General features: G+C 42.4%; 1 protein-coding gene across 5 annotated transcripts in view; it reads left to right on the top strand.

Annotated features, from left to right (window-relative positions):
- ST7 (suppression of tumorigenicity 7) overlaps positions 1-19,555 on the top strand; it is a 276,815-nt gene extending 257,260 nt beyond the window's left edge. Inside the window, exons 14-16 of one of the 5 annotated variants that reach the window (XM_052639113.1) lie at positions 5,572-5,664; positions 8,366-8,505; positions 19,223-19,555. In XM_052639113.1, coding sequence (XP_052495073.1) covers positions 5,572-5,664; positions 8,366-8,505; positions 19,223-19,318 — 329 coding nt within the window. In that variant the 3' untranslated portion in view covers positions 19,319-19,555. Of the gene's footprint in view, positions 1-5,571; positions 5,665-8,365; positions 8,506-9,555; positions 10,424-19,222 lie in introns of those variants that run through there. The other 4 variants (XM_052639115.1, XM_052639116.1, XM_052639112.1 and 1 more) reach the window with 4 other exon arrangements.
- Positions 19,556-21,992: the final 2,437 nt, after the last annotated feature.

Here is a 21,992-nt window from a genome sequence, read left to right as displayed (position 1 = left end):
AGGTTCCATGTTAAAAGTGTGTATTCTTTCAAAAATTCACTTTATCTTTTAGAAAAAGAATTATGTCAAAAGTGTTGGTTAGGGGTGGGGATGAGGTATAGTTTTCTTTGCTTTTTAATGAGTTTATTATGTTGGAGCACTAGTCATCTTGTGGAATTAAGTGAGTCTCCCACCAATCAGGCTGAAATAACTCACATTTTTGATAAAACCCCAAAGTCCAGCTGATGCATGGCAGAGATTGTTTGGGTTTGAAACATATGGTGGTTTGAAGAAAAAAAACCTGAATCCTCAACCACAAATACATCAGCATTTCAAAGGTTTGTAAAATGTTTGATTCATCACTATCCCAGCCCCTGAAATTACACAATGTGTTTCTCAAAGTCAAGATAATCAAGAAAGGGGAAAAGTTTTAATTTATTTAAGATTTAAAAACATGTTCCTAAGTTCATTACACAACTGCCACATTATCTGAATTATATTTATTTTAAGCCCTGTAGGTTCTGGTTATCTTCACAAATATGTACACACATGACTGCAAGTATATGTTGAATATAAAAAACATACATGAATGAGGAAACTCATTTGAACTGTGTCTTTAGTTACAGTGGTATTGTGCTTTATGGTGCCCTGTTTTAAATGGTACGTCTTCTAATTTACCTGTATTAAATTCTGCTGTGGCCTTATCTCCCTCCTGCTTTGATATTTTTAAGACTCTGATTTGGCTGTATTTATTTTTTAAAAGTGAGGTAGTCTGCTGACCACAACTGGAGATTTAATTTTCAGGTTCCATATATCAGAAGACTAAAATACCATGGGGTAAATCACTTAGCTTTTCTTTGTTTCCATTTTCTTCCTTACTCGATCTTTATTTTCTTTTTGGAGATTTTTTTTCCCCAAAAAATTCACTAAATAATGTATAAGATTTGAAGGTGGTGATTCTTAGGGGGATTAAGGCAAATCTTTCCTTTGAGAGGAGAAAATGGCCCATTGTTGAAGCAAAGGATGAGATTCTGATTCTAATTTATTCTCTTTGAACCCGATGGTTAGTACTACTGGCTGTAAGATGTGATCCTTGGGGCATTTCCTCTAATCAAACCTTTCCTCCAAAAGCCTGGCACCTTTGAGACTGCTAAAGAGAAATTCTCCCACCCTTCAGCCCATGGATCCAAGGCTAAATTTTATAATTTGGGAGAAAACAGTGGCAGCTGAAGTCCCTGGGCATAGCCAAATTATACTAGTAGCCGGAATCCAGATATTGTATGATGCTTCCCCACCAACTGCCTAGTAGAACCAGCTTGCTCCTTTCACTTACTCAGTTTTGAGCAACTGACCATAATTTGGATCCACTGGGGCTTTTAAAGGGAAAATTCTGTCTCTTCCCTACTGTGCATTAATTTATTCATTCCTTTATTCAGTGAACATTTATAGGCATTCTTTTGGGGATATCAAGAGAAGTAAGACTCTGAAATGCTTTGGGAGAAACAATGTGTGTGTGCACGTATACTCACATACACGTGCCCATGTATGTGTACATATAGTGTGGGTAGGAGCAGAGCTCTCAAGGAAGCAGGAACAGAGTATTAGAGTGTTACAGGTCACTCAGAAGCTAGTGACTCTGCTCCAAAACTCTAGAATGTTTCTTTGAAATTGGAATAGAACATCTTGTAATCTAAAAGGAAAGTGGTTTTCCAAGGCCATATAACTAGATAGTGAAAAAATGTGGATCAAAATCCAGAGTTTTGACTTTTGAATTTTCTTTCTTGTTGTCCCCAAAGCCTCACAAAAGACAGAGAGCCTTTATGGCCATTGCCTATGTTACAGTCAATAGAATGGAAAATGTGGGTTGTGATAATTTTCTGTTCTATCATTTGTACTTCTAATTGTTCACAAATAAGCAGCATTTGTACTTATAAGCTAGAATATGATCTGATAGAGCAAGTAGGAGCTTGGGGTTGGTGGAAAAGGAAAGCAAAGAGAAAGCTAACTTTCACTGAGCAGTCAGGCCCTATGTGTAGACACCTTGAGCTCTGCTGTCACGCATACAGCACCTTTTAACAGCCTCTCAAGGTCCTTGGTGTCCTCATTTTTATGGACTCATAAAATGACCCGCTAGACACAGAATAATGACCCACCTGAAGTCATACAGTTGTCAGCCTGGTCCAGTTGGCTCGTCGTGAGCTGTCACCTCTACCGCTACCCCATTAGTATACACTATCACAAGGGAACTTTGACACTTGTTTTCATGATTATTGTCTCATCTGTTTCCCACCCTGGGCAATTAGCTCCATCAGTCCAGAAACAGTGCATGCTTGGCTCACATTCCTGTCCCTATTATACAAGGTAGACACTCAAATTTTGACCATGTAGAGCTGGGATTCAAACTCAGTCCTTAGTATTGCAAACAATCTGTATAAAGTTCTCTGAGATCCTCTTTGAAAATTCGACATAGGCAAAGTATCAGACATTGCCTTCTATCCTTGTCTATATTGTGGATAGAATGAAAGGTCATTAGAATTCAGTGGGAAAATCAAGAGTTAACTTGTTCATGTATCCATGCTTGTGTCCATTCTCTTGATTCTTTATCCAGAATTGGTCAAGTCTCTGATGGGTACAACACTGATACAGGCTTGAAACCTGTCTAGAAAGTGTGTCTGGGTGAGGCCAGAAGGCAGTAGTGTAATGTCTCACACGTTATTGTGGAGGGCCTGCTGTGTTCACTAAGTAGTTCCAGTTCATTTTGCCTCTCCCACAAAGGCACAGTAGAAACCAAGGTAGGGAGGAGATGACACAAAAGGAAAATGCAAAAATGCCACTGGCTTCCATGTACTAACACTAAATAGTCCAGATTTTTTTTTCCTAACCAAATGCATGTACATTTTCATGTATTTCTTCTGAAATGTATGTGTTTTTTTTTTTTTTTTTTGGATGGAAATATTTTAGGAGGTTTTTAGTCACTCATGAGGTAGATCGAATTCATAAAACAGTTCAAATGACCTTTTTTTTCATTCTTACCTGCCCTGCTAAATCAGTGTGTTACTACTTGCACTTGGAAAAGTTCTGGCCATTCACCTAAAGCCACAAGGTCCTTGTGGAGCAGTTATACATATTTTTAGTGAAAGGACCAGGAGGTAGGGGGTGCAGCTGGCACGGCTCACGTGGTGCCTCTTCCCGCTCTTTCTAGACCTCCAGTGCTTATCTCACACTTTGCTGGACCCCGCCCAGCAGGGTGGATAAAGGATAGAATTGCAAACAGAAATTGTGTTTGCTTTTGTTTAGTGAAGCCAAGTCTTAACATTATTTTATGAACTCGATGTAAATGACAACTGACATGAGAAAGAGAAATTTTAAGGGCACATAAGCATCCTTACTATCACGGGGCTTGGGGGCAGAGGATGGTACAGGAAGAGTGTGTGTGTATTCTTTGTTGAATCATATATAATCAGTGCCTTCACCCTCTCCAGAAGACCAGAACTGATTAGAAGGAAGAGAGTAACTTGATGCACAAAATTTGTATGCATGCCAAATACTGGAGTGAAAAGCATTTGCTATCTGATTGAAAAGACACCAACCAACCATTTGATTTCTGTGGTTGAACACTCTCAAGATCTTGCACCCCTACATTTCATTTAAAAAATTGCTCCCTGAAGTGCAAACTGACTTCAGTTTTGAATAAAATTTAGCATTCAAATTTATAGCCACTTTGAAAACTGAGGGTTTATTTATGTCGTATGAACCTAGACAGATTCTTAATTACAGGAGCCCTAGTGCACATGAAAATCTGGATTAAAAAAAAAAAAACCTTCCACATAGGTTTTTCTACATTTTGGAGATGCTTTCATAGCAGCCATCATTTATGGGAAATGGTATTAAAATCCTGCCATGTTGCAGTTTAAATGCCCCGCTTCCCAGAAGAGAGTTTAGTGTATCCTATAAAGCACTAAGTGAGTTTTTCTTTTTTTGGTTTTGTAATTTTTTTCCCTTCTCTTGAAAGCCTGGTTCTACTGAGAGAAATGCTGCTTCCTTCAAGTAATCTTTGTGTGTTAGCAACTTGTGCAGGGTACCCCTCTCTTGCTTGCTGTAATGGGCAAAAGTCATCTTGTTTTGCATGAAGGAGAAGGTCTGATTGAACTAGAGTGAGCCTTTCATTTTAAGAAGAGTTAAAGTCTAGGGTGTTTTTAATGTTTTAATCTCTGTTTAAGAGGTTTCTGTTACAAGAGGAAAATTGATAACATTTTTACCTCAGCCAACTGCCAGCAAACTGGCTCTGCTCTAATCCCACGTTTGTAGTGATTTATATTCTCCGTGGCAACGTGCTGTAACCTCAGAGTGATAGCACTGTGGTGCAGATTGACTGCGTTCCAAATGCTGGGATCACATACATAATGTTTTTACTTTTAAATAATATTCAGACACCAGAATAAATACCATATGTGCACTGATGCTGGTTACAATGGAACCTTGTCATGTCTCGTGAGGGAGAACATTCTTTGTTTCTGATTTCTGTTTGAAATAAGTATGCAAAAGACAAATATGTACATTGACAGCATTTTGAGAAGACTTTGGTAATTACACAGCTGAGGACATAGCTAGGAGTCCTTGAAATGCAGCATTTACGGCTGAAAAGTTTGCTGTGTTGCCACCATCCCTCTTTGACACACATGAAGGCAAGGATTGTAATTCGACGTTCCCAGTGTAGGGTCTAGTTTTTTCATATTTTACATCTACGGCATGCTGTAGTTGTCGGACATCTGTGGAAGAAAAATTACCTCCTTGAGTACTGTTCATAGGAACAGTGAGACTAACATGCTGATGACATTGTAACAGGGAGAGTAACGCATGTGAAAATGGGAAGAGATGGACTGACTGGAAAGTCATAATTCAGGGTGAGACCTAACGTTATCTGATGCCCCAAAAGCAAAGCTTACGTGGCCTGACATCCTCAAAATACAGATACTCAATCTCTCCAGATCCATTTTTTCTCCCACATGATGTTGAAGATTTAAAAGTTTCATAAAGTTCAGAAATACCTCCCAAGTCATGCACTTTGAGATTCTTGTTTTTATCCATCTTGGTTGGAATTCTAATCCACCTAGACATATTTTTGAAATAGACATGCTAGAATGCCTTTCATATTTGTGCATCTGTGACATGCTCCTACAAGTCAGTCCACGTTGCTTCCTGGGGAAGCATTTCAATCCAGGTTTTTGTTGTTACTATCAGTTGAGCTATATTGAATTAGTGCTCATGACATTTTCATAATATTTTGTAGCTGAGGAAACCCTGGGCATTGGAATTGATGGCTTTGCCTACTCCTCTGCACCCCCATCCCCACCTAGTGTTGTGAGGTTTGTCCAGATGTATAGTGTGAGCTTAATGTGTGAGTCATTTGTCATAATGCATCTCTGACAATTTCTCTGGTGCATGCCTCAGCATTTGGGTAAGTCTCGCATCCTTTCTGAAAGTTACTTGTAGAAATGTTCCCCATTATAAAAATGCTCAAAATGCTCCCCATGAAGTTGAGATGTTATGAGACAAATATTGTGCTTCTAACATATTGTCTCTCCTTTTCAGCTTTTCGGATGATCCCTTATCCCTTGGAAAAGGGGCATCTGTTTTATCCCTACCCCATCTGTACAGAGACAGCAGATCGCGAGCTGCTCCCATGTAAGTCTGCCCTCCTTATTCCTCTCCTGGGCTGGTGAGGGTGGTGCGCCAACAATGGGATAGAGAGAGGTGGGAATGATACATGTGTATGGTGTTCCTTGTCTTCTATTGCCCTGTCCTCGTCCGATAGCATAAGCATCAAAGTGAGTTATATGTGCAGGCTTGGCTTCCTGCTCCTCCATGTCTTTCCAGATTCATCAGAGGGAAAGACCCCTGGTGACTGAAGTTTAGATGAAGAAGCATCATGTCCTGGCTGGTTTGAGCACAGAGACCCTAGTTTGAGGCAGATGCCCCTCGCTGGGCCGATCCACTGTGCAGGGCTCGGCCTGGGCTCTCCCACTGGTCAGAGGAAGTCTGCACACACTGGAGTCTAAAAGAGAAGCAGAGGAGCTGCAAAAGAGTCTGGTGGGGAGGGCAGGGCAGCATGAGGATGCTGGCATTGCCACCAGAGGCAGACCCATGGGCCAGGTGGGCGTGCTTTCTGCGGTGATGCAATGCTGTTGGCCAGCACGATTTCCTGCGAGCATCTCTTGGATGGCATGCAGTGAGCCGGTGGGATGTGTGCAGGGCACACGTGCAGTCTCAGCTCTGTCCACAGCAGGCAGAGGGCAAACCCTACCCTTGAGGGCCTTACCAGCTGGCAGTCGGAGGACCCGTACCACACGTGGAAAGTATGATTTGGTTTACTGTAATCCAACATTGTTTTGACAATTCCAGCTAAATAGTTATTATCAAATTATACTGTGTATAATGAATCGTGTCCAGGCCCTTCATGTGGCCCTGCCTTAGGACATACTTTTCTCCCTCAGATAATAAGCTCCAAATTTTGTCTATTCTCTCTTCCCTGTCCTCTCTCCTGCCACTCCCACCCTGCACCAGCCCCAGTTCTATCACATCTCATAGCTCTAACATAGTTCGATGCTTTGCCCAGAAGACCAGCTGAACTTGGAGCCCTGGGTGCTTGTAAACTGTCCAATGGCCATATTTTTTGAGACAGTTGTGAATCTCCAAAATGGTGGGGTCCAGGTGCAAAATGAGCTGCCGTCTCAGGATGAAGGAGCAGAAGGCAGCTCTCTGCTTTCTTTGCTGTGTGATGAGTTACCTCGGGAGGTGGAGGCCTCAGTGGTATGGTGTTCCTCACCATCTGTATTTAATGTGTAAAGGGGTTGGGTACCTCACTCTGCATTAGGTTTGGTTTCAGAAACAGGGTCTGTGATGGGCCCACACTTTTTCCTTTCAGCTCTCCCTTCAGGGAGATCCTTATTAGTATTTCTGATTTCTGATAAGAAAGGCAGTTTTCTAAAAAGTACATCATTTTTAAATGTTTTAATTGAGTTCAAACACGTTTCCATGGGGGATAGATTCACTATTAGAAAAAGATTATAGTTCTTAAAAGACAGTGTCTAGGAATAATCTTTATGGTTCTAGAATAGAAAATTATGACTCACGTTGATTTAATTGAATGCAGTGGTTCAAGTCTGATTTCCCTTCACAATCATTGAGTGTTGAGGGTAAGGATGAGAGGCAGATGGGTGGTTTCACATGTTACCTGCGTTCGGCACATTAGTGGTGTGGCGTCCACGGTGGCCCTGAGCACACATCCACCCAAGGAGAGCCCTAGGAGGTTGACATCCCTGGGTTCAAGGTTCCAGTTTATTTGTCTTTGTCCCTCCCTGGCCCTCTACCCTGTCATGTTTTGGGCTTAGAGTTGAAAGGTTGAGGAGAGGCTGGAGACCTTGGGTTTCCTGAGGAAGATGGAGACCCTTGGTCCTTTGGTTGGAATGGCAATGTTGTTCACACATAGCCACACAGCTTCCTTCCGCAGGGCCAGGCTTTGGTGCTTTTCTCTCTGTGTGGGTCACTTGAAATTTAAAAGTTATGAAAAGCTCTAAAATCTCCCATTATTGATGGATGGATGATCCTTGCTTAATGTTTCTCCCTTAGGGTAGTATCTTCCACTGATAGAGTTAGATTGTACCAGGAAAAAATACAAGCTACACTAATATCTGGGCTTCCCAGGTGGTGCTAGAGGTAAAGAACTCACCTGCTAATACCAGAGATGCAGGTTCAATCCCTGGGTTGGGAAGATCCCCTGGAGGAGGGAATGGCTACCCACTCCAGTATTCTTGCCTGCAGAATCTCACGGACAGAGGAACCTGGCGGGCTACAGTCCACGGTCACAAAGACTCAGACATGACTGAGTGACTTAGCATACACACATACACACTAGTATCTCTCTGTGACAGTGATTTAAAAATTCCAGGACAATGACAATCTAGAGAGAAGAGTTTTTATTTCAGGATACTTGACTTTGGATTTTACAAGTTTTGTTCAGTGAACATGTGTTTTATAATTTATAAAACACATAACAAATAAAGTTTGGTTTATGTTTCCTTTTGAGAAAGGAATACTGTGTATTAGGTGTAGATAGTGTCACTGTCCCTGCCCATGAATGTGTGACATCCCCACGTTAACCCCATCATGCCCTGGATAGAGTCCTGAAGGGTAAATATGGACTTGGGAGAAGCACTAGGCCCCAGAGGCTGGTGGAGATGTTGGCGCTCATTCATGCAAGGGCCCTACGTTTTTCCTTTCCAAAAGGCTTCAGCTAAAGCTCTGAAGAGTCCATCCCACCTAGAGAAGTTCCCTGAGAGTGCATTTCACTGCAGCCCTAACACTTCCCTTTTGTTCTTCTCCACAGCTTTCCACGAAGTCTCAGTTTACCCCAAAAAGGAGCTCCCCTTTTTTATTCTCTTTACTGCTGGATTGTGTTCCTTCACAGCCATGCTGGCCCTCCTGACACATCAGTTCCCGGAACTCATGGGGGTCTTTGCGAAAGCCGTGAGTATTTGCCAAGAGAGGCCTCAGGCAAGGGGCAGGGAAAGTCATGAAAAGCAGCATAAGAGAAACGGGGAGGGTCGTGTAAAAGTGGATGCGCTTGTACTGATTCTTTGCTCACTGATACTGAATTTTCAGTATCATCAGTGGAATCGAAATGAGAAAGTGTAGCTTGTTTATTACTGCATGCCTTGCCTCATTTCACATAGAGAAAGATTCTCAGCAGTTCCCCCCAAAATGTGTGCGTTCTAAAAGAATTACATGAAGAATTAAGGAAATCCTAGTAAATGAAAAATATTTGGGAGGTTATTCAGTTTTATATAAATTGAATGACATTATTTCTAATCTTTAGATATTGTAGGTCTTTCCTGCAAGAAGGATAGAATTTACATTTTCAAAGATGATTTAAATTTATGTCAACAAATTAAATTGTTTGGGGAATGAACTGAGATGGTGTGAAGGGTGTCTAGTATTAATAAGTATAGAAATATAATGTTTAGAACTATCAGAATCCATTAAGACTTTAAAGAAGGTTATGGTATACGTATAGCTGATTCACTTTGCTGTGCAATAGAAACTAACACAACATTGTAAAGCAACTATATGCTAATAAAAATTTTTAAAAAGAGATGCATTGAGACTATAATATATCCACCAAATTTCAAACTTAGTCTTGGAAAAGAATATACAATATCTCATTAGTTATTGTACTGAATTCATGTTAAAATGATAATTTTTAGATACATTGAGTTAAATAAAATGACTATTAAAATTTTTTTCTAAAAAAAAAGATGGTTATGGAGAAGAGCTTTAATGAGAAAAGTCATCTGCATTGACAACCAAGAACCATTGTTTCCTTGATGAAAACTGACTATTTCCACCTGTACACACAGTGAGGATAAGTTTACTAATTTTGCCACAGAAGAGTTTCAAACAGAAGGAGTCAGAAAAAGAAAACCAATTGTTTCCCTGGAACTCCATTCTGATTTCAAGGCAAGTGGAGTCAGAAAGGATGATTTCTAACTTGGCTGGGTTGATTTAATCCCTTTCCAGATGATTGACATTTTCTGCTCGGCAGAGCTCAGGGACTGGAATTGCGAGAGTATTTTCATGCGTGTTGAAGATGAACTGGAAATCCCACCGGCACCTCAGTCTCAACATTTCCAAAACTGAACTCATCACCCTCCTCCCCCCACCACCAAAACTGCTCCTCCTCCTGTATCCCTGACCCTCCGCCAGTGGCTCTGACATCCACCCAGTCACTCAAGCCAGAAACTCGGCAGCCCTCCCAGACTCTTCCTTCTCTCACCCTTTACATCCCATCTGTCTCTGTTTCCACAGTCTGTCAGATCTAACCTCCTGAGCCGCTTGGCGGTCAGTAGATGGAATTCACCTCTCCTTATCTTCTTTCTTCTCCCATGACTCTCTTAGTTTAGATCTCTGTGATTTCTTGCAAGAGTCTTAACTGGTCTCCTTTTTTCCAGGCTTCTCCTCTGCCAGTATTTCCTTTGTACTGACCCCAAAATGATCTTTTTTAGAAAATCTGAGCATGTCACTTCTGTGCTTGAATTTCCCCAATGGTTTCCCACCAACATCAGGATAAAGTCACAGATCTTTAGCATGGCACACAAGGTCCTTTGTGATCTGGCCCTTGCTTGCCTCTTCAGCCTACTCTCTCTCAACTCTTGCCCAGGCACTGCTCTTGGGCCACAGTGAATTTCTCACCATTCCCAGATGCAACAGGCTCTTGTGCCCAGTGCTTTTGCACGTGCTGTTTGCACTGTGTGGAATGCCCTTCCCCATTACCACCAGCACTTGTCCAGTCTACTAATGCCTCTTTGTTCTTTTATACTCGGCTTCCTTTCTAAGTTCCTCCTAAGCTGAGTTAGAACCTTTCCTCTCTGATCCCACCCATGAATTACCTATATTATTACATTTATTGTACTATATTATAATTGTTAAAATCTTGTCTGACCCCCTTTTAGAATGTGAGCTCCTTGCGAGCAGGACTGTGTCTTCCTCATCTCTGTATCCCCATAGCTTTGCCTTGCACATAGTAGGTTTTCAATAAATGATTATTAAATGAATAAATGGTAGTGGTTTCTGCAGAAAGAATCAGTGTGAAAACTCAGATACAGCTTAGCATTTTTTCTTTTATAATTATAATCATAGATGCTAAGAGTTGAAAGGACCTTAAACAAATTGCCTTCAACAGTAACTTGGTGGAGATCACCTAGACGCATGTTGAATACTTTTAGCCATGGGGCACTCACCTTTTCAACATGGAAGCCTGTTCCATTATTGGATCATTCAGAACTCTTCCTTTTATTGGTCAAGCTGCCCTCCTTTAGTTTCTACTTACGTTCCTATTCTACTCTCCAAAACTATAGTGAACAACTCTACTTCCTCTCTGAAATTCTTGAGGCAGTTACTACATTCATGGCCACTTCTTCTAAGTTAATACTTTCTCTTTTTTTCAGGCAGAATATCTTAAAGTTCCTTACCATGATATGATTCCTGAACCCAGTATCATCTAAGCTTCCCTATGGATGCTCCCTAGTTTATGAGCCTATGCTATTCATTATTTGCTTCTATCCCAAGCCAACCTCTGAATTAAAGTAGCTGCCAAAAGTCTGGGTAGATTAGAGTATAATGTAAAATTTAAAATAAGAGTATATTTACAACATTAGACAATGTCATTGGCCCGGTATTCTTCCTTAAACTAATGTACAGCTCTTGGTGGGAGTTTGGGATCAGGACAGCGATTCTTAGCCTCTGGCGTGCGCAGAATTCACCTGGCCCCACCATTAGGAGTTCAGAGTGTTGAGTGTTAGCGCCCAGGAATCTGTGTTTTTAACAAGCTCCCTCCCCGCCCACCACTCATTATGAAGATGGGTGGGTTGAAGACTATTCCTTCAGAGAACGCTGGCCTCACGAAAGCCTGCCTTCTAGCAGCCATCTGTGGGTGCATGGTGCAGTGTCAGAGCCATTGAGGTGATCGCTTTCTAGGAACCAGTGGTTTTACCCTGGCTGCACCTTTAAATTATCTGGGAAGCTTAAAATTTACTGATGCCTGATCTTCCAACCCAGGGGACTCTGACTTAATTGGCCTGGGGTGCAGCCTGGGTATCTGAATTTTCAGATGCTCCCCCTTGGAGATTTGGGTGTGCAGCCCGGGCTGAGAACCACTATATTATACGGAGTGACTGCCTGAAGCCGCGTTAACCAGGGAGAGGGCTAGAGGGAATGGCGGATAGTACCTAGACTACGACTGGGCATTTCCTAGGTTAGGCTGCGTTGCTGCCACAACATCGCTAAGATGTGTTCATTACAGATTAGACCAAGGGCCACTCTCCTCATTTAATATTTCCATAGGGGGAGCCTGGTGGGCTGCCGTCCAAGGGGTCGCACAGAATCAGACATGACAATGACTTAGCAGCAGCAGCAGCAGCAGCAGCATAGCTTTATTTTGAGTCAGAGACCAAATGATTAAATAAAATATAAATTTGCCTTTATGGTCCTCTTATTTTATATGCTACCAAGGTGTGACGCGACCCCCGAGCAAGCGTCTGCCTGCAATGTGGGAGACCTGGGTTCGATCCCTGGGTCGGGAAGATCCCCTGGAGAAGGAAATGGCAACCCACTCCACTATTCTTGCCTGGAGAATCCCATGGACGGAGGAGCTTGGTGGGCTACAGTCCATGGGTCGCAAAGAGTCAGACACGACTGAGCGACTTCACTAAGGTGTGATAGTTTGGTCAGCTACTCACAGTTTTCAAATGTAGTTCAGATAAATTTGCTTTTAAACCTCTGCCTGGAGGATCACATTCATCTCCCCTTCATTAAGGTTTAGCAGCTTCCAAAATGTCTGGGGAGCTTTTGTGGAGAAGGAAGATGGATAGCCTGAAGGAGACAAGCCCCGTCTCCCTCCTCCGCACCACCGCCCCCGAGCCCTCGCCACATCTTCACTCTTGTCACTTCATCAGGCCCCTCGTGAAGACCCCCACAGGTTATCACAGCCGCCCTATAGGCTGCCTGCAACCATTTGCAGCTTGTGAAAATGATTTTCTCAGCCCTAGCCTGAGATAATGTCCCTGGGATAATGACTCTTAGTAGATGGAGAGAGATTGCACCGCCACCCGCCAGGCTGCGTGCAGCTTGGGAACTCTCCAGTGTGTTTACATGTTGATATGCAGCCAGTAAGGAAGCCCGCAGCCAAGTGTGAGCCACTGGAAAATAGTAAAATGAGAGGCTTCAACTGGCTCTCCCCGCCTAATCTAATCTACCTCAATGACTTAGAACTAACTCTTCTTAGAATGTTTGGTTACCAAGATAAGGTTGCTCATATAAATAAGTGATCGTTCCAAACCCAGCCCCTCGCAGAATGTGGGAAGGTCAGTGTGCTGACCTCTTCTGTTTGAAGGGCCCTGTCTTTACTCCTCTGGTCTCTCTCCTTCCCTGAGATCCAGCCCCCTGACTTCTGACTCTCGTCTTCAACTTATAGACCCTGACCTCTTTGAAGTCTGATATTGATTACAGTGAAATGTCAATTGTCTGATTGCAATAGGGCACCTGGAACTTATTCAGATAAGCAAAGGCGTTTCAAATGTTAATGAAGCATGTTGCGAGCCATGACCTTCTTCTAAATAATGGTGTTTTGGGAAAAGGAGGATCAGGCTATTGAAGTGTTGCTCTCTCTTTTATTATTAGTTCAGTTGCTTTTTCTCACCACAAGACACTGATTAAATTATGGTGGGTTTTGGACCATGTATCTCTGCCCTCGGGACAGGAGTTTTGGACACTGAGATAGATGAGCTGTTCCAGGGTTGCCTGGTGTTGCTCATTCAGACTTAACTTTTCAGGCAATAACATTTCCCAAGTCCCTCAGTGAAACTGTTGTTTCTCCATGTGCATTGGTTGAGTTTTGGGTCAGAAAGTGTTGACTGATTTTCAAACTTGCAAAGAAATGTAAATGAGCATCCAAGGAAGTAAGGCATGTTCCACCAAACTTTTTTTTTTTTTTTGGTAATACCTCCTGATGAAAGCCACTGACATTTGTCTAGCTACCAAGTGAAAAGAGCTTATTAGTTTCAGGCACCTTATTAGATTGCTGCTTCTTCCTTGTGGGTGAGGGATGGGGAAGAGGACACGAGGAGGGCTACTAAGGAGGAAGGTAACCTAGTAACAAAGGGTGCACATCCCAACTGGGTGAATGCGAGAGAACTAGGATCTCTAGGAAACAGTTCAAAGGATTCTTTTCTCAATTCTCCCAAGGATAGAACATCATAGATACAAGGGAGAACAGTAAATAATCACATACCCAGGAGGTATCAGGACTTACTTCTCTTGTGGAACCTGGTTGAGAGGCGCAGGTGTGGTCCAGGCAGGCAGGGTGCATTGCATCTTGTGGCTCGGGGTGTTTGCAGACCTCAAGCTGAGCAAGGCTTGCCACTGAACTAGGCCTCCCTTTTATCCAAGTCAGGTCAGTGCCCAAAACAAAGCAAATAAAGAGGCAGGCCTTTGTTTTGAACCAACCTTGTAACAGCATCTTCATTTGTTCTGCTACCATGCTGTGGCTCCCGGTGTCCCCCCAACCCCCAGTTAGTGCAGAAAGTCACCCAGAACTCAGACTTTGAGTGATGCCTTTCTTCTAACCACTCTGGCTCGTGTTAATGCGGCAGTCATTCCTTCCCACCCTCAGTCACAAATTTGGTGGTTATAAATCTGTTTTTGGTCAGGTTTTCAGGATATGACAACTTCACCAGCAAAATCACCTTGTTCATCGGGCCCCATCTTCATCTCTTGCCAGGATGCGTGGGTCATCCAGACCAGTTTAGCACCTAGCTCCTCTTCATGGAACTATTACATACAGGCAAATACATGTTATGGAGCCTTGACAATCTCTGATTACAAACAAATGTTACATATGCATATTTTAAATTCTGCAGTGTTACTATGTTGGGCTGATACAATCAGGAGACTTGCTCCATATTACACTCTCAGAACTAGGATTTAAGTCTCTTTCAGAGGCAGTGTGGGCAGTAATTGCTTGTTCCTGGGTCTAGGATCTCCCACAACTACATCCAGCTCTGAACTGAGAAGTGCAAGCCATCCGGTTAGTAGGGTGAGCAACCACGTGGTACTGCCCGCCCAGCCAAGGATGGTTTCAGAAAGTCAGGCATTGCTGTGCGCTAGCACCTTCCAGAGTACAAAGCCATCCTTCCTTCACTCAAGAACTATTGAGGCTGCCTTATTCTTGTATGTTTGTCTTGAAGATGTATACTAATTTATTTTCACATAAGCATAGGTAGAAATTAGTTATTTTTGAAGGAGAAAAATACAGAAATAGATAATCATATATATATGTATAGTTTTTTAGTTTATTTTCCCTTATAGGTTATTATGAAATGTTGAGTATGGTTCCCTGTGCTCTACAGTAGTCCTTATTGGTTATCTCTTTTATACAGAGTAGTGTGTAGTGTTAATCTGAAACGCCTAATTTATCCTCCCCCTTTCCCTTTGGTAACCATAAATTTGTTTTCTATGTCTGTGGGGCTATTTCTGCTTTGAATGTAAGTTCATTTGTGTCTTTTTCTTTTTTTTTTTTTTTTAGATTCTTCATGTAAGTGATATCATATGATATTTGTCTTCCTCTGTCTGGCTTACTTCACTTAGTCTGATAATTGCTAGGTCCATCCATGCTGTTGCAGATGACATTATTTCATTCTTTTTATGGCTCAGTAATATTCCATTGTGTAACGATTCCACTTCTTCTTTATCCATTCATCTGTCAGTGGAAATTGAGGTTGCTTCCAGGTCTTGGCTATTGGAAGTAGTATTACAATAAACACTGAGATGCACAAAGCTTTTCAAATTATGGTTTTCTCTGAATATATGCCTAGGAGTGGGATTGCAGGATCATATGGTATCTCTATTTTTAGATTTTTAAGAAATTTCTATACTGCTCTTCTGGAGAAGGTAATAATAATAATAATTCCTGCTGGCTTAGATGGTAAAGATTCTGCTTGCAATGTCTGAGACCCAGGTTCAATCCCTGGGTCAGGAAGATCCCCTGGAAAAAGGAATGGCTACCCACTCCAGTATTCTTGCCTAGAGAATCCCACGGACAGAGGAGCCTGGCAGGGTGCAGTCCAACGATCACACAGAGTTGGACACAACTGAAGCAACTTAGCATGCACACACACATATTCCTCTCCATAGTTGCTGTACCAATTGACTTTCCCATCAACAGTGTAAAGATGTAGAATGCCATACCCTCTCTGGCATTTATTATTTGTAGACTTTTTGATGATAGCCATTCTGACTGGTATAAAGTGATACCTCGTTGAAGCTGTGATTTGCATTTCTCTAATAGTGATGTTGAGCATCTTTTCATGTGCCTTTTGGCCATTTGTGTGCCTTCTTTGGAGAAACATCTATTTAGATCTTTTGCCCCCTTTTGGTTTTTTTGAGCTTTATGCACTGTTTGTATATTTTGGTGATTAATTCTTGTTGGTTGCATCATTTGCCAATATTTTCTCCCATTCTGTAGGTTGTGTTTTTGTTCTGTTTATGGTTTCCTTTGCTGTGCAAAAGCTGTTAGTTTGATCAGGCCCCATTTGATTATTTTTATTTTCATTAATTACTGTAGGAGACAGATCCAAAATGATATTGCTGGGATGTATGTCAAAGAATATTCCACATTTGTTTTCCTCAAGGATTTTTATAGCATCTGTTTTTACATTTAGGTCTTTGATCCATTTTGAGTTTGTTTTTTGTGTATGGTGTTAGAGTGTTCTAATTTCATTCATTTACATGTAATTGTTCAGTTTTCCCAGCACCATTTATTGAAGACACTGTCTTTTTTCCATTGTATTGTTCTTTTTTAAAAAATTTATTTATTTTAATTGGAGGCTAATTACTTTATAATATTGTAGTGGTTTTTGCCATACATTGACATGAATCAGCCATGGGTGTACATGTGTCCCCCATCCTGAACCCCCCTCCCACCTCCCTCCCCATCCCATCCCTCAGGGTCATCCCAGTGCACCAGCCCTGAGCACCCTGTCTCATGCATCGAACCTGGACCAGCGATCTATTTCACACATGGCAATACAGATGTTTCAATGTTATTCTCTCAAATCATCCCACCCTTGCCTTCTCCCAGAGTCCAAAAGTCTGTTCTTTATATCTGTGTTTCTTCTGCTGTCTCACATATAGGGTCATTGTTACCATCTTTCTAAGTTTCATATATATGTGTTAGTATACTGTATTGATGTTTTTCTTTCTGACTTACTTCACTCTGTATAATAGGCTCCAGTTTCATCCACCTCACTAGAACTGATTCAAATGTATTCTTTTTATGGCTGAGCAATACTCCATTGTGTATATGTACCACAGCTTTCTTATCCATTCGTCTGCCAATAAACATCTAGGTTACTGTCCTAGCTATTGTTAAAAGTGCTGTGATGAACATTGGGGTACACGTGTCTCTTTCAGTTCTGGTTTCCTCAGTGTGTATGCCCAGCAGTGGGATTGCTGGGTCATATGGCAGTTCTGTTTCCAGTTTTTGAAGGAATCTCCACACTGTTCTCCATAGTGGCTGTACTAGTTTGCATTCCCACCAACAGTGTGAAAGGGTTGCCTTTTCTCCGTACCCTCTCCAGAGGCTGCCTTATTCTTAAGTGCAAGTTCAAACTGACACTGACGGCCCTCCCCAAAGCTCTTCCATTTGCTTCTGAGTGCTCTTCTTTTATCCCTTCCAGCAAAACTGAACTGTTTATTATCTTCTGGTCTTCCTAGCTGCTTTGCTTTACCATTTCTGTTCCAGCTGTTTGTTGAGCCTGGAGCCCCCCACCCCATCCTCCACTCCCCCTCCACCTTGCTCACATTTCTTTCCTTACTACTCTTACCTCATCTCTGTTTTTTTCATACCCCAGCCATCCGCTGGGGACTGTTTCAGTCAGCTCATTTTCAGCTTCTCCTGTTCCTTTCAACAGAATGGATTCTCTCCCTTTCTTGACCTTTCTGGTGCTTGGCTTGTGCATCTGTCTTCTGCTGCGTTATGGGCCACCTGGTACAGTTCTTAGTAGCTCCCTTCCCCCTCCCCCTAGGTGTTGACCTTCCTGACAGTGGGACTTTTGTCCTAAACAATTCTATATCTCATCCAGTACTTAAGTGCCTTACTGAGTAAATATGTCCAACTGTTGTGAAAGAGGCAACATAGAGAAGGATTTCGAATCTTATACTCTCGAGTTTTTGTTACACAGATCTCACCCTTGATGATCCTTACATAATGTGGTGCAAGCCTTCCCAGTTTGTATTCTACTGGTTCTTTTTTGAAAAAAGAAGAAAAGATTCTGAGGTCAAGTAAATTTGGGAAACTTGCCTACCGTACTTCTTTCTGAGGACCTGCAATCCATAGAGCATGTGACCAGTAGAGGAGCCTGTTTTAACTGGATTAAAGGCATATCTACCAGTCTGACCTCAGAACTGTGCTCTCTGCTCTGTGTATGTACTCATGTCCTACACTGCAAGTTCCGTGGGAAATTCTTGGTGGTGTGGACTGTGCTGTACTCTCTACAGGGGACTGGGACAAGGGATTCCACAGTATGAGGACCAGATAGTGAACCTTTGTGAGTCGATACCTTGGTTCTGAACAGAGAGCAAGCAATCCATCCAGATACCCGTCTCATGCCTGGCTGGGTTTAGGCACTTCCTCTGCCAGCTGCTGATGGCTTGTGGAAAGAGGCTGATTCTTCATGAGAACATAATAAGAACAGACTTGAGATCATGTTAAATGAGTCTTAGGTGAGGCACCTGGCTTTTTTTAAAGGCGCTTTTCAAGAACATTATTCTCTATGTGAAAGGCAGAAAGGAATTCAGTAACCAAATGAAAGAGATTCTGAAGGTCTCTTCAGAGGAGCACCTTTTCCACAAGGATGTGTGGTCCATGGACTGGCTGGCCCGCTATCTTCACCCAGGCTCCATGGTACTCACTGCTGAGCAGCTGTTTCAGAAAGGAGCCTGGGCTGCGGGTGTTTGGGAGATCATAGGATCCCAAAGCAGCTGACAGCCATCCCACAGACTGGACTTTTTGTTGTTGTTGCCTTTTCCACTTAAAGCTCTATAACTACACAAGCAGGCGGAGTTGTTGTCGCCATGTTTTAGCTCTTCTGCTCATTCACCACCCGTCCTCCGTCCCTTTTGATGGTACTGGTCATCTCCATGGGCAGCCTGATATCCTGAAGACTAGTTGGAAGGCCTCAGCACTGGGGGCAGCTGTCCAAGGAGTGGAGGGCCTGTCAGCCAACATTCCTTCCCTTGTCCATCAGAACTCGGGCTGGGGTGGCAGGGTTGGGGTGAGGGACAGAAACTGGAATGCAGGTTTGTTCATCAACCAGCATTTCCTACAAACATAAATATGGAATCATAGTGTTTGGGGACTTTTTATGATGCAGAGACTTAATATGCAAGCATGGGTTGGAGAGGTTCATTTTATAGTCTTGAACAAGATCTCTCCTGAGGGACTTCCCTGGTGGTTCAGTGGTTAAGAATCTGTCTTACGATACAGGGGACGTGGGTTCAGTCCCTAGTCAGGGAACTAAAATCCCATATGCCATGGAGCAACTAAGCCCACGTGCCACAACTAAGACCTGATGTAGTCAAAGGGAAAAAAAAGATCTCTCCTGACTTGTGTGCTCTTCTGGTTTGTTCACAGTTCCTCAGCACTTTGTTTGCCCCCTTAAACTTTGTCATGGAAAAAGTGGAGAGCATCCTGCCATCCAGTCTGTGGCACCAGCTGACTCGGATCTAGGGGAGCCCACCCGTCCTTCCACTCACCTTGCCCAGCAGGCTGCCACCGTCTCTTTGTGCCAACTCCTCGTGGACCGCAAGAAAGCATGACTTTGGAAAAGGGAAGCCATTCCAGGATTTTAAAACCTTCATGAACTGTCTGTTCCATATTAAAAGCTGTTTTTGTTGTACAAAATTCATTGATGTTCAGTTCTATTATATTTTGCCTTCAGAAAAGAAAAAAAGTCAAAAATAAACTTTTGTGTATTGCAGCAACCAGTTGTGTCTCCCAACCCTAAAATCATTGGTATCCAAATAAACCTATAGGTTACATTTAGTTTACTAAGGCCCCCAAATCTGCTGAACACCACACGATGGTATTCTGAGCTGAGAGGACTGATTTCAGCAGGCCATTGGCACCCCTTGGCTTGGAAAATAGACTCTCTTTAGCTAAAAAGCACCATCTTTTCAGCTCCAAACTGTGTGCCCTCATAGGCCAAATACACCAAAGAAACTTCCAGCATGAATGACAGGAAGCATGAATGAAAAGTATGTGCCATCACAGGTTGTTCTGGTTCAGAGACTCTACTCACAGAATAGAGCTCAGCACTGTGGTTCCAGGAATCATTTTGGTTTGGCTTTCTGAAATTTGTTGTGAGAAGAAAACTTCTGATGAGAAGATGCTAACCCAATAGTCTATTGTAGAACCTGCCCACTTTTCAACATTGCCATTTTTAAGATGTTTTCTCATAAGGGTAACTTCTTTTTTTATCATCTTTGCATTCTTGATACATGCATGTGAGCGTTCTTTGAGTGTTTTCGTGATCTGAACCAAAGTGGTCGTTTGTCTTCACCATCTTTGAAAGCCTTCCCCATGAGTCACACCTGCCGAGCATGCATCTGGCTTTACTTAAGCAAAAGAGAAAAATAAATAACCTTGACTCCTCTTCTGAAGTGATAAGTACCTCTATTCAGAATCTCAGTCTAGTGCTTTATAAAAAGGACTGTCCTTTACATGGTTTGTTTTCCCTTTTGTTTAGAATCCTGAATCTGTCCCCATGAGTGTTACAGTAGGCAGAGTTGGGGAAAGCACCACACCACAGCCCCCTTGGCATTTGGACTTCCTGCAACCTCCTGGTCTTCATCCAAGAGCAGAGTCAAGAGGCAGGTAATGTTTAGGTGCACAGGCCTTTCCATGCTTCGGGCAAACTTTTTTCTCTACCTTCTTTGTGCAAAGCCACGGCAGAAAGATGCAGTTGGCTCTTGCCCTTCCTCGGAAGAAACTTAAACCCTATATCCATATCAATAGTGCTGCTCTTGGGGACAGGGTTGTGTCTGCTTTGTTCGCCTCTTTGCCTCTTCTTCTCCCAGTAAAACTCTTGACCTGGAGTGATGCTCAAATGATCTGTTGGACAAATCAATGTAATATATGATAGGTACAGATTAACTTTTATTCATTTTCAGAATAATGAGATTGGTTCCAGCAGAGAAGGACCAGGGAAGCCTTAGACTTATAACTTGGTGCTGAAAGAAAAAGTAGTAATTATTTCGTGCAGTTATTTAACAGATGAGGAGACCAAGGTTGAAACAGATTTCAACCTGTTCAAGTTGAGACTAGATTGCGATAAGCCTTAAGTGAAAGATTCAAGAGCCTGTAAGTGATGGTAAGTGGAAATGGCCCAACACGAGTTGTTGTTAGAAACCCCAGTTGCAGGAAATACAGCAAAGAAATGTAACACACAAGGATTTAAAAGCACCTTGTGAATTTAATAATTAGGACTTTAGAGCAGTTCCATAGAGAGGGGAGGCCAAAGTTAGACTTCGACAGGTAAGGGGAGTGAATGGGAGAGGCGAAGGTGGAGAAAAGATGGTGACAGAATGAAGCCTGCAGAGGGAATAAGAGGGACTGTTGGAGGAATGAGCCCATGGTCCAGGAGAGGAGCCAGTCATGTGGGCTAATCCCTGCCTTCTGCCTCTCGCTTCAATCCTCTGCTCAACTCTCACCATTCTGACCTCCCTGGGCCTGGACACCAGGAAGGTTGCTACATTCTCAGCACCTACCTTACATTGCTGCCGCTGGGGACAAGAATTCAGGCCTTTTTAAGGGTTATATGCAAATCTGTGGAGAGACAAAACCAGAGCAACCAGTATGTCAGAGCAATTTTTAAGATGATTGATTTTACACAGTTCTTACATTTCTTCCCTAAGCTCCACTTTTCCTGACTTCATAAGATGGCAACTGGAATTTGAGTTGCATTTCTGCCTTCTGCTTTTGTTTCTGTTTAAGGGGACATCAAAATCCATCCTAATGGGCTTTCCTCTATAAAGACACTTCCTCCCAGCAGGACAGTAAGTGTCCCATGGACTCAACTTATCTGTGTTTTTTGGAATACAAATGCACATACTCTAAATATTAGCAAATTGGATCTAGCAACATATACAAGATACAATGTGACCAAATGGAAAGGTTGGATTTTTTTAACTTCTTTTATCAGTATTTAAGTATCAAAAAGGATCTTCACGACCAAGATAATCACAATGGTGTGATCACTTACCTAGAGCCAGACATCCTGGAATGTGAAGTCAAGTGGGCCTTAGAAAGCATCACTACAAACAAAGCTAGTGGAGGTGACAGAATTCCAGTTGAGCTATTTCAAATCCTGAAAGATGATTCTGTGAAAGTGCTACACTCAATA

The sequence above is a fragment of the Budorcas taxicolor genome, chromosome 4 (assembly GCF_023091745.1).
Source record: "Budorcas taxicolor isolate Tak-1 chromosome 4, Takin1.1, whole genome shotgun sequence".
Lineage (NCBI taxonomy): Eukaryota > Metazoa > Chordata > Mammalia > Artiodactyla > Bovidae > Budorcas > Budorcas taxicolor.
The sequence above is the reverse complement of the archived record's forward strand: the minus strand, read 5'-3'. Positions and strand labels throughout refer to the sequence as shown.